The 12783-nt window shown below is 36.3% G+C and overlaps 1 protein-coding gene across 4 annotated transcripts in view; it reads left to right on the top strand.

Annotated features, from left to right (window-relative positions):
• CACNA2D3 (calcium voltage-gated channel auxiliary subunit alpha2delta 3) overlaps positions 1–12783 on the top strand; it is a 346053-nt gene that overhangs the window by 31739 nt on the left and 301531 nt on the right. Inside the window, exon 1 of one of the 4 annotated variants that reach the window (XM_072347143.1) lies at positions 2393–2615. The exons of the other annotated variants lie outside the window; for them this stretch is intronic. Coding sequence (XP_072203244.1) covers positions 2604–2615 — 12 coding nt within the window. The 5' untranslated portion in view covers positions 2393–2603. Of the gene's footprint in view, positions 1–2392; positions 2616–12783 lie in introns of those variants that run through there. 4 annotated transcript variants of the gene reach the window in all.

The raw sequence follows: 12783 nt of genomic DNA, 5'->3' as shown, positions 1-12783 counted from the left end.
ACCTTTTTATTTGGTTTAGTTTAATTTTTATTTTTTGACATTCAACCTTTGTGGAAAGGCAAATATTTTAATTGGCTCCATTCTGATTTGCCTATGATGCCAAGTCAGTCATTTCCAGGCTTTGGCATTCACTTTATCACATATGACTGTGGAGCTTTAGAGCTCTCAAGCATACATAGCAACTCAGTGGCAGATAAACCCTTCTATGTGGAAAGTCTGAATCTGTTGCTGACTTCTTTCCTCACCCTACCTCTCCTGTTTTGATTACCAAAACAGTGCTACTGAAGATTGACTTCCCTGTTTAGCTTTATGGTCAGAAAAGTCACACATCCATGCTCCTCATCAATTCCATATCCTACTGCTTTTCACTTTCAGAGGTTTCAGTACCCATTTATTAGCTGGGTATTATTGACTAAATTCCATGGTGGTGGACAGTCAATTAGTGAAGGACCTTCTAACCACTAATTCCTTTATGATCTTCAGACATCAGACTGTTTGGCCTTTGTCTTTCCATTTTAGAATATGGCAATAGTTCAGAGAGAACAGCAGTCTACAGCATGAAGTTTTCACAGACGCGCTTATTTAGGGCCTGACATTTATCCTGATGGTGTAATTTTCTGTTGTTATGGTCCTGCTATGTTTTGCCTTTTCTTCGTGGATTATGAAATTGGGTTTTATCTGAACTTGACAAATTGTCAGTAGACATTTCTACTGTTAAAGCGATCCTTGTTTTGATCAGGAGTCTGGAGCTGGAGATAGGTCTTTGTTTGACATTTTGTAGTGTCATGATGAACAAATGTAATCTAGATTCTATTTTGCATGTAGTGATTTTATGTTTGCATTTTCATTTGATTCATACATTAATAGCTTCTGATGAAATATAGATATTACAGTATTTTCTGCATTATTAATATTTAGTGGTTGAGCTTCACATATCTTCCAAATCAACACTGACAATTAAAGTGAAATTAAACAAGTAAGAAATAGAAAACTGCTTGCAACTAATTGGAATTTTTTTTGCTGGTTCAAATTCATGACTGAATGGTCTCTTGATTGAAGCCTTGTTATGACATGGATTATTAAATTGCATTGTCATCCAAACTATATGGCCCTCGTAACATATTTGTAAATTGCTTTTGTGCTTTTTGCTCTTTGAATCTTTGGAGCATGGACCCTTCTATAATAATGAGAGTACATCTCTACCCACATAATATTTAAAGCAGATATGATTCTGACCCAGATGCAGAAAGTTCATCTAATTTGCTCTACTTATTGATGAAGATGTATATTTCCATGTACAAAAATACAATTCTGTGAGTTCTTTATGGACACCTAAAAATTTTAGTTAGCAATAATAATAATAATATTTTTTCCTAGTTAAAACTGATTTTCCTGTTTGTAGGAAGCTTCGTTCAGCATGCATCTCTCCAGTGGTGGTTGTATTCTAGTGTTCTGATGGTTTTCATTTAACATGGTTTGAATCTGTTTATCACTGATTTGGTGTTTTGACCAAGTGAACGTGTACCAGCTTTGGTCCTGCACAACTTGACTTCTTTGACATCAAAAAGACAACTTTCCATTTGCATACTAGCCAACAGAAAATGGAGGGATAGATATTTTAAGGATAACAAGTTGTTGTCTTTCCCTACATCCTTTTTGTAATTTGACCATGCTGAATCAATGAAAGCCTTCCCCATCCTGCCATGGTGTATCTCAGCCTTTTCCTTTTGTTTGGTTGCTGACATGTTTCATTAAGTGGTAATCTGAGCAATGCTCTTGGCATTCTCTTCTTTCAGAGCGAGTCATGTTTCCATCTACAGTTTGAAGAAACTGAGACACAGTTGGAAACTGGTCTTGCAGTAAATGTTCCTGTCCAAAAATATAAGAAAGTTATTCTGCCAATCTTTTAAAATGAATGTCAGTGGTCTAGTCAAGTAAAACTTGACTTCATTTAAACTGTTCATATAAAATGTTATGGTTAGGCACATATTTTTTTAGAATATGAAAGTTGTCCCAGGCGTGGACAAAAGAAAATCCTTAGGAGAGATAAAATGTAACAAGTTATGGAAGCCGTATTGTTTTCAATAACTGTCCAACACTTTTCAGAAAATAAATAAATAAACCAGAGAAGCGAGCTTCTAACAGAAGCTTTGTTTTATGTGCAGATTGCATCATCTGGAGATGTGATAAATTCAATTCCTTTTAATTTGGAAAAGGTGAATTGGTACATTCTCATGAAGATTAAGTAAACTGCAGATTTATCAGGCAGAAAAAAAAAGAAATAGTCTAAGGAAAACATCAAGCCTGTTCTGGGTTATGTACATGCTACCATTTATTAGGAACTGTAACTGGTTAATAGAGATGAAATTAGCTGGGGCAATGACATTTCAGTAAAACAAACCAACCCACCTACACTGAGCACAGGCTGCACTAGATCACACTCGTGTTATGCCACTGCAGTGCCTTTCCTGTGATGGTGGGTGATTTCTTGAAAATGCTAGCAAAGACAAGGCTTTTGAGATGTTAATTTTCTCTTATGCAAATTAACCTGTCAGTGGTGCAGTGACTGTGGAAGACCCAACTCTTTTCCTAAAGTGGTTCCTATGGTTTCTGAGGTATGCTTTGTCAGTTTGGAAGATATGAATATTTATGGCATAAAGAAATCTCTCTATGTTGCAGTTTCGATAATATTTATTTAATTTTACTTTAAAAGATGTCATTTCTATCCATTGCGTAGGTAAATGGCTTCATCAGTAATTATTTTATGCATGCAAGAGCAGGTCTGATTTACAGACTGCAAAACACAGATGGGTTTGTTCCTAATGCTTGCTAGTAGATACTGTAGGAAATAGTGCACAGTATATGCCTAATACATTATTTACTGAAGATAAATGCCAGACATGATTATGGTAAATTAGACCTCTTGAATTATTTATGAGAGTCGGTGCTAAATGTTTTTCTCCTCCTTGTGTTACTATAAAAGCTGTTATATAATTGTTGGTAAACACTTTTTTGGTTAATTATTCAAGATAGAGGAAATAGAATGTTTGGTTAAGTGAACCTGTTATTCACTTACAGCCATCTGGTTTTGTTTTTGTTTTAAATGTTTCAACGTTTATCTCTGCTTTCTGAGGTAAAAGATTGGTGTGTTAATAGATACCATTCCTTGTAGTCCTGTCATCACCTAGATGGAGAAACAGAACTGAAAAATAACACTGTATGGAAAATACAAACCAAACAGAGAAACACTTTTCTTCAATCATAATACTTTCTAATATTTCCATTATTCAGAAGTGGAAATGTTTTCCATGTTTGTATGGCAATTCTTTATTGGGTGGATGCAGTTTGGTACTTCAGCTGGTGCTTGGTTGCATGGTATTTGCCTTCCTTTCCACTGAAACATTCGGATGCTGGAGGAAAACAGGTTGGTGCAGTCCCAGCACGGTACTTTGTACACTGCATTCTCTATCTGCTCTGTTGGTTACTGGTAAATTAGCAAAGACAAATTCTGATCCCGAATTAAGTATTCTTTACAAGGTATTCCTCCTCCACCCATTGTAATGTTTGTGGGTGCTTTTTTCTAATTATATTTAGAAACTGAAATTCTAAGATGCCACCGTTCCCAAAGGCCAAATGCACATAATCTATTTGACAGCAGGCTGGCTTTTGGCAGCAAGGAACACAGTGACAATGTGGGCATATACATCTTTTGTCAGTTTTTATTTACCATGCAAAATAGATTTCCAGTGCTCTGAGAGTACTTCTGCACCAGTCTTAAAGCGATGCTAGTGAGAATGTGTTCAAGTCTCATTGCGTATTTTTCATGTAGAGCACACTCATTTATTTATTCAAACTGAAGCATCTTTGAAGTTTTTCACAATCATTCATGAACCTTTTTATTTATTTATTTATTCATTTTTCTCTCTCTCTCTTTTTTTTTTTTTTTTTTCACTTGGTTAAGACAGAAAAATTCACTTGTTTGCAGTTGTTTGTGGATCACATTTTAGACTACTTTTAAAACCTGCAATTCTGAGATGTGAGAAAATTAATTATACAAGAGTTCTGCTTGTATTTAGGAGAACCAAAAGCTCAGCAAAGGAAGTTTGGATGGAGAAATTCTCTAACTGTACTGAAGACTGTTTTGCAGTGTTGGTCCCATATGCATTCTCCACATTTTTGGCTGGTGGCTGGAAGGAAACCCATTTGAACTGGTAAAAGGTGGAAAAAGTTGGGTTAGAAAACTGTAAGGATAATTCACTTCTGCCGAAGATATTTATGATCCATCTTTCTTGTCAAATGAAGAACAGCTCAGCTTTCTTCCCAGCTAGGCTATTCTGGAAGGCTGCTACTCTTTCTTCTTTCTCTATTTACTTTTCTCTTTCCTGGATTCAGAAAGGAAAAGTAAATTCCATGACAGCCTGCAGTTTTCTAATAAACAATTGGTGTAATGTTCTATCTATGGGGAAAGCAAAAAAGCTTAGAAAGTATCTTAGCTAGAAAATTATTTTAAATGAAATTGTGAAGTAATGGGCCCAAGGGGCATGGTGATTTAAAACTGCACCGAGTAATAATTATGGTAAGTTTGTAAATTGAAAAGCCATCAACATTTGCAGGTTAAGACAAGTGATAATTTATTGCACATGGTTAATTCGTGTTTTAAGTTCGTACGAAATAAGACAGATGAGGCTTTGTGGCTGACTTATTTTTCTGTATAAAAACACCAATCAGAAACAACAACCAAAACAAACCTAGAACTGCATGGGGGGGGGGGGGGGGGGGGGGGGGAGATGCTGAGGATCACTTCAGAGTGGCTGATAACTTTTGACTTGCATTTACCTAAAAAGATGTTGGATGTACACAGCAAGATGTGGGTTTGGAAAACGTGTATTAGCAGGTAATGAAGAAATATAAGTATTAAGAGGAACAAAAGCAATCATCATAGCTTAGTGGTATATTTACTCAATAGTTATGCTTCTGGTTACAACAGGGTTAAATCTTCTCCTGTCCCCAGCAGTGCATTAATAATGCATTTAAAATTCCTTACTGGTAATTTTATCACTGGTAGCAGTGTACTGTGCTGTAGTGGAAGCATTGATAAGAGTCTGTGCAGAGAGGATAACAGCCCTTTTCCTGGGTGTCTGAGCGTGTGTGTGTGTCTGTGTTTGTGAGCACCAAATGCCCTGTGCCATTTCAGGACCCCCACCTGTATCAGTCCCTGGTGCTACAGGCAGCAGTGGCAGCCCCCAGATTCAGCACTTCACCTAACTTCTGCAAGAGTTGTCTTCAATGATGTTTTATGCAGATGACCAAAGATGAGATACCGAATGGCTTTATAGCAGCAGTGTCTATTCCTCATGTTGTATGAGCTCCAGTATTGCACGTTAGGTATTTCCTACTGTGTTTGGTAAGAAAATTCTTTTATTTCAATAATAATTTTATTATAGAGAGAAATAAATATCTGTCCCTCAGCGTGCTATATAAAGTGAGGAGTCTTAAGTTCAGTTCAAAATGTAGGAAATTTAAAATCTTTACACAATTTTCAGTCTTTATTATTATTAGTAGTATTTTTTAATCTTGCCTCTCCTCATGAATGTTAATTTGACACACTGTTATAGTGGATAATAATAATGACCACAAAAGTTCTGTAATTTCTTTTAGTAATTATGTGTTTGGATAACTCGGGTTTCTTACATGTGAAAATGTAGATTTTCAAAATTCATGGCTATATTTTTCCTTTTCCATGCTGAAATATTTGGAAGAGTGTGGATAAATAACCATTCCTGATAAGTAAACTAAAAACATGAGATATTTGCTTTGTTTCCCGGGATGAAGACAGTGCTAAGCTATTTCCAAATTACTTCTGACTCTCCATCTAGTTGCAGAGAAAATAGAGACGTTCAAAAAAAGATGGATAATCACTTGTAGACATCAGAATACTAGCAGTAAATTGTCAGATAAAAAACTATTCCTAATGATGGCAAGGGTTGGCTTCCATGCAGTGCTAGATTAAACTGAGGTTTGCTGAATGTGGATTGCCAACCTTGCCCTAAGCTTTCTTTAGAAAACGTAGTTCCTGCAAAGAAATATAAAAAAGTGAAGTAACACGTAATGTTCTTTGTATAACTTTATAGTTTATCACCTATGTTAAAAAATCTGACCATCTTTACACTTGTACACACATCACTGCTTTAAATGAGAGGCCAACTGGGATGAAAATGGTCAAAAACCCACACGGTTTTGTAGACAGTCTTATTGGCCTCACCAAGAGTGTTTAAAGTGTTAGAGATTGAACAGATTAAGATCTGAGTGATGTAATGTAAGGCTGCAATCCCTATGTGATCTATAAAGCTCAGTTTCTGCTCTCAGTAAAGCTAGTAGGAGCATTGGCAGCTCTTACAAAAGCATCTGTATCTTTTAAATCCTAACCACTCACAACATAAAAGAAATCCTGAAATAACCTAAACCCAAAAATCTAAAATACCTGAAAAAAGAATCCTACTATTTGACACAGAACTTGCTCTAGGAACATGTATTAAATACCTAAATTCAGTATAGCTGAAAATCTGATGCAGCAAATGTGCGGGCAGTACCACAAGAATTAACATAGATATCAGGAGACAAGACCACTTTGACTAGGTCCTGATTTTAACAAAATAAAACTGCTAAAGGATTGCCTTTAGTTTTCAGTAATTTTTGTTTCCTACTTAAATAAGAAAACCCAAAACATCTTGTTATGTGACTGCAGAATGCTGAAACCTGCAGGTGGAAGCTGTTGTTGATTAACTGCTGAAGGCGTGAGAGACATTAGAATGGGCAGGACACACTGTAATGTCCAATGTAAAATAGTTGCTCAAAATGAAACCCAGCTTATTTATTTATTTATTTTTCCTCAGTGTAATGAAACAGTAACGGATGACTTTTAAATTATGCTTGGTATTTTTAGCAATGTGCAGGGTTTCCCCTAATCCATTTTAATAGGATTTACGGTCCTTTTGATCAGAGCCTTCAAGCCTTTCTGGGTCTTCACTAAAGCTACAGCTGTAGTGAAGCCAAAAAGGGTTCTATGAATTTGGTTCAGAGTCTCTTGATGGAGTAAAAGTTTTCTAACCACCTGCATGTATGGCACATCCAAAACATTCCTTTTTACTGGGTTTGCTCAGGAGATAAAATAGCCTTTAAAAACTGACCTTAAAAAGGTCTGTGAACACATAAATCTACTGTGGTATGAAATATTTGACCAGACCCAGATTCAAAAGCTTCCTGTTACAATCGTGAGGAGAAATCAGATAATTAGTCTAAAAGTTATTTAGTGCTGTGTGACTTTTCACACTTTTTGACAGCGTAAATTCTTTTATTTGTGCAGATGTTTAAAATAGCTTTAAAACTATAAAATCACCTCTATCTTCATTCCAAATAATAAACCTGAAGCACCGTACAAAGACTGGAAGCACTGTCACTAGATATTGAGTGCAATGGACAGGAAAAATAGCTACTGCTTTTCTTTTCCAAATGGGAAAGGAAAAAACCTCAATCTGTGTTCATCCTTCTGCAAATACTTGGTAAGAAAATGAGCCTTGCATCCTTCTATGAAACTGAGAGCTTCAAGTCACTGAGTGAGTCATTTCTGGGATTCTGGGAATGCCCTGGAAATGTCCTGTTGTCAAATCTAAACATTTATATCCTCCAAATGGTGTCAGCAACACCTTCCCTCTTTCAAGTTACTATAGTTAGACTGAGTGTAAATTCACAAGCTAAGCTGATGTTCTATTTGTAATCAAGTCAATTGCAATAGGCCTCACTGAGATACCAGCCACCAGAGTATGATTTTATTTAGGCTATGGGAAGTAGTTGGAGTGCAGGTATCTCAGCGAGTTAGCTAATTGTGGAGGTAAATCATGTGGTGGAGAGCATCCTCACCATGGCTGGTTGTTTTGAGAATGTTTGTGCTATTGACATACACAATCAGAGGAGAGGAGAGATGGCAGCTTCTGAGAGAGCTTAGTGCATAGCTGCTGCAGGAAGGATCAAGGAACGGTCAGCCAGGTTAGGGATTTCTGCCAGCTGTCTTGTCCTGCCTTCAAAGGGAGGATTTTGTATCTTCTTCACACACAAAGAGGATTATATTTAAGATACCTGACTTGGCCAGATTTTCTTATTTGGAAAAATAAGCATTCTTTTCCTTCTGTCTAGGACACCCTCAGGATAGATGGTGAATTCCATAGTGTGTTGCAATGGAGTAGAGCCCTGAGGAACGTTGTATTTGTTTGCTTATTTTCTGATACGTAAAGATTTTTCCCTTGTTCTATGCAGGGTAAATACAAACTCCACCGCAATCAGACTTTCACTGCTGGCTGATTAAATTATTTGATTTTTATTACTGTAACAAAATTCCTCATTGGCAACTTCAGAAAAGCAAAGACAGAGGATTATGACTGCCTGCTTCTTTGGAAATGCTTTAACTAACAGAGACAGAGGCTTTGAAAGAGCAGTGCAAGAAAAAGATATGGTAATTTTAGTGGTGTTTTTAAAAAACAACAACCACCCTGCTTTCTGTTATTTTAATCTGCTTGGGCCCAAAAAGCACTGAGATGAATGTCATTATAGAACTATATTCCCAGCTGTGCCAAGCTGTATTCTAGAAATTCTTCCAATGCATTTGGAGAAAGGTTTAGCCTGGTATTGTGGATCCATTTTATAGGAAGAATGAACCAGAGGAGCAAGTGGGAAAGTAATTTGGAAAAAACCTTGCAAACCAAGAAGAATCTACAGTTTTTGAGGCATATTGGAATGAATATAAGGTTACTACAACACTTCAAATAGAAAAGGTTCTAAAGTCTAATCTAAAGTAGGGTTCTAGTCTATCCCCAACATAATTTTCATCCCTTTTAGAGGAAAAGTCTGCAGGTTGCTCTGAAAGTAATTCCTCCTATTGATTTCCATGGAAACTACAGCACAGTAGGTGCTATTTGATAGAACACTATTTTTAAACATAGTCACCACTGATCATTTCTGGAGTAGCCCTTGTAAATAAGCTGTTGATGTGAGAAGTTGTTTTGGAATCTAAAATCTGCTAGGTGAATTCTTTTATTTCAGGTCACTATAGTAAATTAGAAATACACTGTAGCCTCTGTCGTTAATTAATGAGCTTGCCTCGCATGAACATTGTGTGCACTACCTATTTTCCCATTTTAAGCAGCAGGTTCTGTGGTTACGTTTGGATATAAATGACTTCTGTTCCACGCTGAGGTCATTTCACTCACGGTATGTTGTGAAGGTACTTTAAAATCTCCTATTTAGCCATGGGAGAGACTACAAATGTGTGGTCTCAGAAAGCCCATGTTAGTTCAGAGTAGACTGAGAGAAAATCCTGGCATCATATATGTATGTATTCTTTTCAAATAAAGCCATTCTAGATTAGCAATGTATGGCAGTTTACAGATTTTACATCTGTAACAATGCATATCAATTACTTTTAATGTGTAATTCGTCCACTCTGTAGAATTCAGTAATCAAATGATTTAATTTGTTGTCTTTAAAAGTCATAAATTAAATAACTGTAGAATATTTGACAGTGTTGAACTACGGTCACTTCTAAAGGTCCATCTGTAGCTGTCAATGATTACTGAAAAGCATTTAAGAACAGGGGAAGTTAAGTGCTGAGAAATCTGAAATTCTGAAACAAGTCTTGAGTCACTGAACTGCCTGGTCACAGAGCCTGAATAATGCTGCAGAGGTACGGTTGAGAGACTCTATTGGGAAAGCGATTAATCCATTGAGAAAGATCTATTAATATGCAAATGAGGTTCATGACATGGTCAGCATGTTTAAAAGGGTTGTGTGTCACTAGCAGATACTTCCATCAGACTGAAAAAAAAAAAAAAGAAACATTTGCAGGAAAATGGAGTTCTGAGGAAGGAAGCTTTGTTGTGTAGAAGATGACACTTCCAGAAGTGCCCATTTTCTGCCTCTTTCAGACTGAGCCATGGCAACTCGCATATCGAAGCAGTGTGCAGGTCTGGCACGAGTGCTGTCAGGTTGATGTGACTTGTTCTTGTGCACACTTTGGCATCCATAATATTTCAGAGTGCTGAGTCTTGTACTACTGACCAAGAGTCAGACCAGGCACTATCTTACCCAGTCAGATTTTCTTGGGTAGAATGGGACTTTGCATTAGCATACAACCAGAGACTCTAAGGATGGAAGAAAATTGTCTGGACTACCTGTACTTATTTGAGAAGTTTTAACATAAAAAAATGTGTGTGAAAGGAAGCACAGAATTGTAGAATAAATTATATTTCATTTCCTTTTTAAACTTGTTTTGTAATTATAGCCCTAAAATACTTTCTGGAAAAGAAGAGAAAAAAAACTGTCTGTCTACAGTGGAGTAGGTATGAATGACATTGCTTTTGTACAGAGAATCTCAGTGTTTCCAGTAAGCATGTTGGAGTGGGAAGCAATGGTCTGAAGGATGGTACGTCAAGTGATTAAAGAAAATACCTATCTTATGCGGTGATACAGAAATTGTTCTCCCATAACAAAACACTTCTGTTTTCAGTAGCACTGGAAGAAATTCAGTATGTCTTACCCTGCTCACATAAAATGTCAAAAGGCTGGGAGTGAGCTGTTCACACTGTGCAACTTAGGATGGGAGAATAGTTCCTCAACCTGATTTTATGGATACAGTATTTCAACTATGATTTTATGGTAGACTTCAGCCTATGTTGAAAAATAAGGTCTTAAGAGAAAAGACAGCAATACTTGTGTTTCTGCTTTCTGAACAGCAGCAATACCGTACTTTTGCAGTAAAAATAAGGAAGGTGCTGAGTGGTTGGGAGATGCTGGTTTGGGGATCCAAAAATGCTGTGCTATGGTCTTTGAATTTGCATAAAATGAAGTGGCTAATTTTCATTTGTGACAGCATTTGACAACATAGAGAATTGCTACATATTTCAGAGGTAAGACATGAGGATTTCGGAATAGATGTTAGAACTTGTAAGGTGTGCTTTTCACAATGCTTTTCTCAAGTAAAAATATTTAAAATAGTGAACAAGAAGTATTAGGTTTGAGGTTTTTTTTCTCCATTAGTATACTTACTTCTTTATTCTTGTCTCGCTCTACAAGTCATATTTTGATATGAAATGACGATTTTGTAACATAGCATACTTGAGTAATATTCAGCCATATGTAGTTGTTGAATATTACTTCTTTTATATATTATTTGATGAACACTGACACTATTCCTATGCTTTATAAAAGGAGAAGAGGTATTCCAGTATATCAAACAATGAAAATGTAAGAAGGAAGGAAAAGTCATTTGAATTATAATGAAGTGGTATAGAATTCACAGTACATTAGTTTTCATCTGTGGGATCTTATAATGAGTATTATTCTGCCAGGCTAAAAATTAATGTTGTGAGGAACTCCCCTCAAGTGCTGTGTGATGTTTCATATCTTTTCACCGTGTTAACCATCATAGGGTTTGACCCCAAGTTCTCAAATGTATCTAATTAACACAGAGGTTTTTTTTCCTTCAGTTTGAGTAATAAAATCACTGTAGATGATTGTTTGTCAGTTCATCGGTAGAATAGAAATCTGGAAGTTTTCAAAATGTTATTTTATTAATAAAAAGTATCTTGAGAGCATCAATACTTGCTGTAGTAACTTTGGTGACTTTTCCGGTGGTGGTGTATGAAATTTTAGGTTGCCTTCCCTGCATTTCTACTAGCACAGAACTGGGAGACAACATCCTTAACCTGAGTCAGAATCTACTTGTAGGTTGAGTACTTTCTTTCAAGAGCACAAAGCCAGTATCAATCAACTTTGCATTCCCAAATTTCTTGTGTTGGTGTTTGAAAGCTGAAGAATCAACATAGTATCTCCGTACAGTTTATAGTAGTTCTTTCTGTGAAAGTTACATTGAATTGTGGAAGTTGGTCTGAGTGGGTAGAATCAAAACACTAAGCTTCTTTTGTGATCAAATAAGCAAAGGCACAGCTTTAGCTTTTATTTACAGTAATTTTCAGCTGCTGGAGTTAGTGTCTGGTTTTCTGTGGTTCTGTTAATGATTGAGATCTATGTTTGGAGCTATAAAATGTTGCTGCTTCCAGAGAAATGCTTCCTTGATGCAAAACGTTAGAATGGCATAGACATAAAAGTGCAATTAAATATAATAATTTTGCATAAAAAGCATCATTAGAATTGCAAAACTGTACATTTGAAACCTTAGTTTGTGAGATTCAGTACACAGGGTGGTCTCACAAAGTCACTGATCTAAGGAAGAAACAGCACTTACAGCTTGCTTCGTAAAATGTTTGCATAAGCAAGTGCAAATGCTTTTGCAGCTATAAATCAAGCTTTTCTTAGTTCACAAGTGCTCAAGTTTGTCAGCTGAGTATTTTTTTTAATGTAGCTTGTTTGCATCTTATTTCCCTGAGGGTTTTCATTTGCATGTTTTTAACAATGAAGCCTCAAACAGATTCTTATGTGTCCAGTTATAATTGCCCTTTGTGTGGATCAAATCAGTTGCTTCTGTGCTTCTGCTTATGTGCGCTCAGTTTTTAGGACTGATGGTATGGCAGCCTTTGACTTGAGAAACTCAGCATTGCGAGTATCTTCACATGTGCCCCACTTCTGTTTTGAAGTTGATGTCTCTATTTTCTTTTCAAACTAGAAGGATAAGAAGGTGATAACACAGTTTAACACAAGATGAAGTATTTGATTTAATGACTGAAGTGAAAAGTATTATTTGTTGTGCAAATTCCACAAGGTGAATAACAACACTGC

The sequence above is a fragment of the Excalfactoria chinensis genome, chromosome 12 (genome assembly GCF_039878825.1).
Source record: "Excalfactoria chinensis isolate bCotChi1 chromosome 12, bCotChi1.hap2, whole genome shotgun sequence".
NCBI lineage: Eukaryota > Metazoa > Chordata > Aves > Galliformes > Phasianidae > Excalfactoria > Excalfactoria chinensis.
The sequence above is the reverse complement of the archived record's forward strand: the minus strand, read 5'-3'. Positions and strand labels throughout refer to the sequence as shown.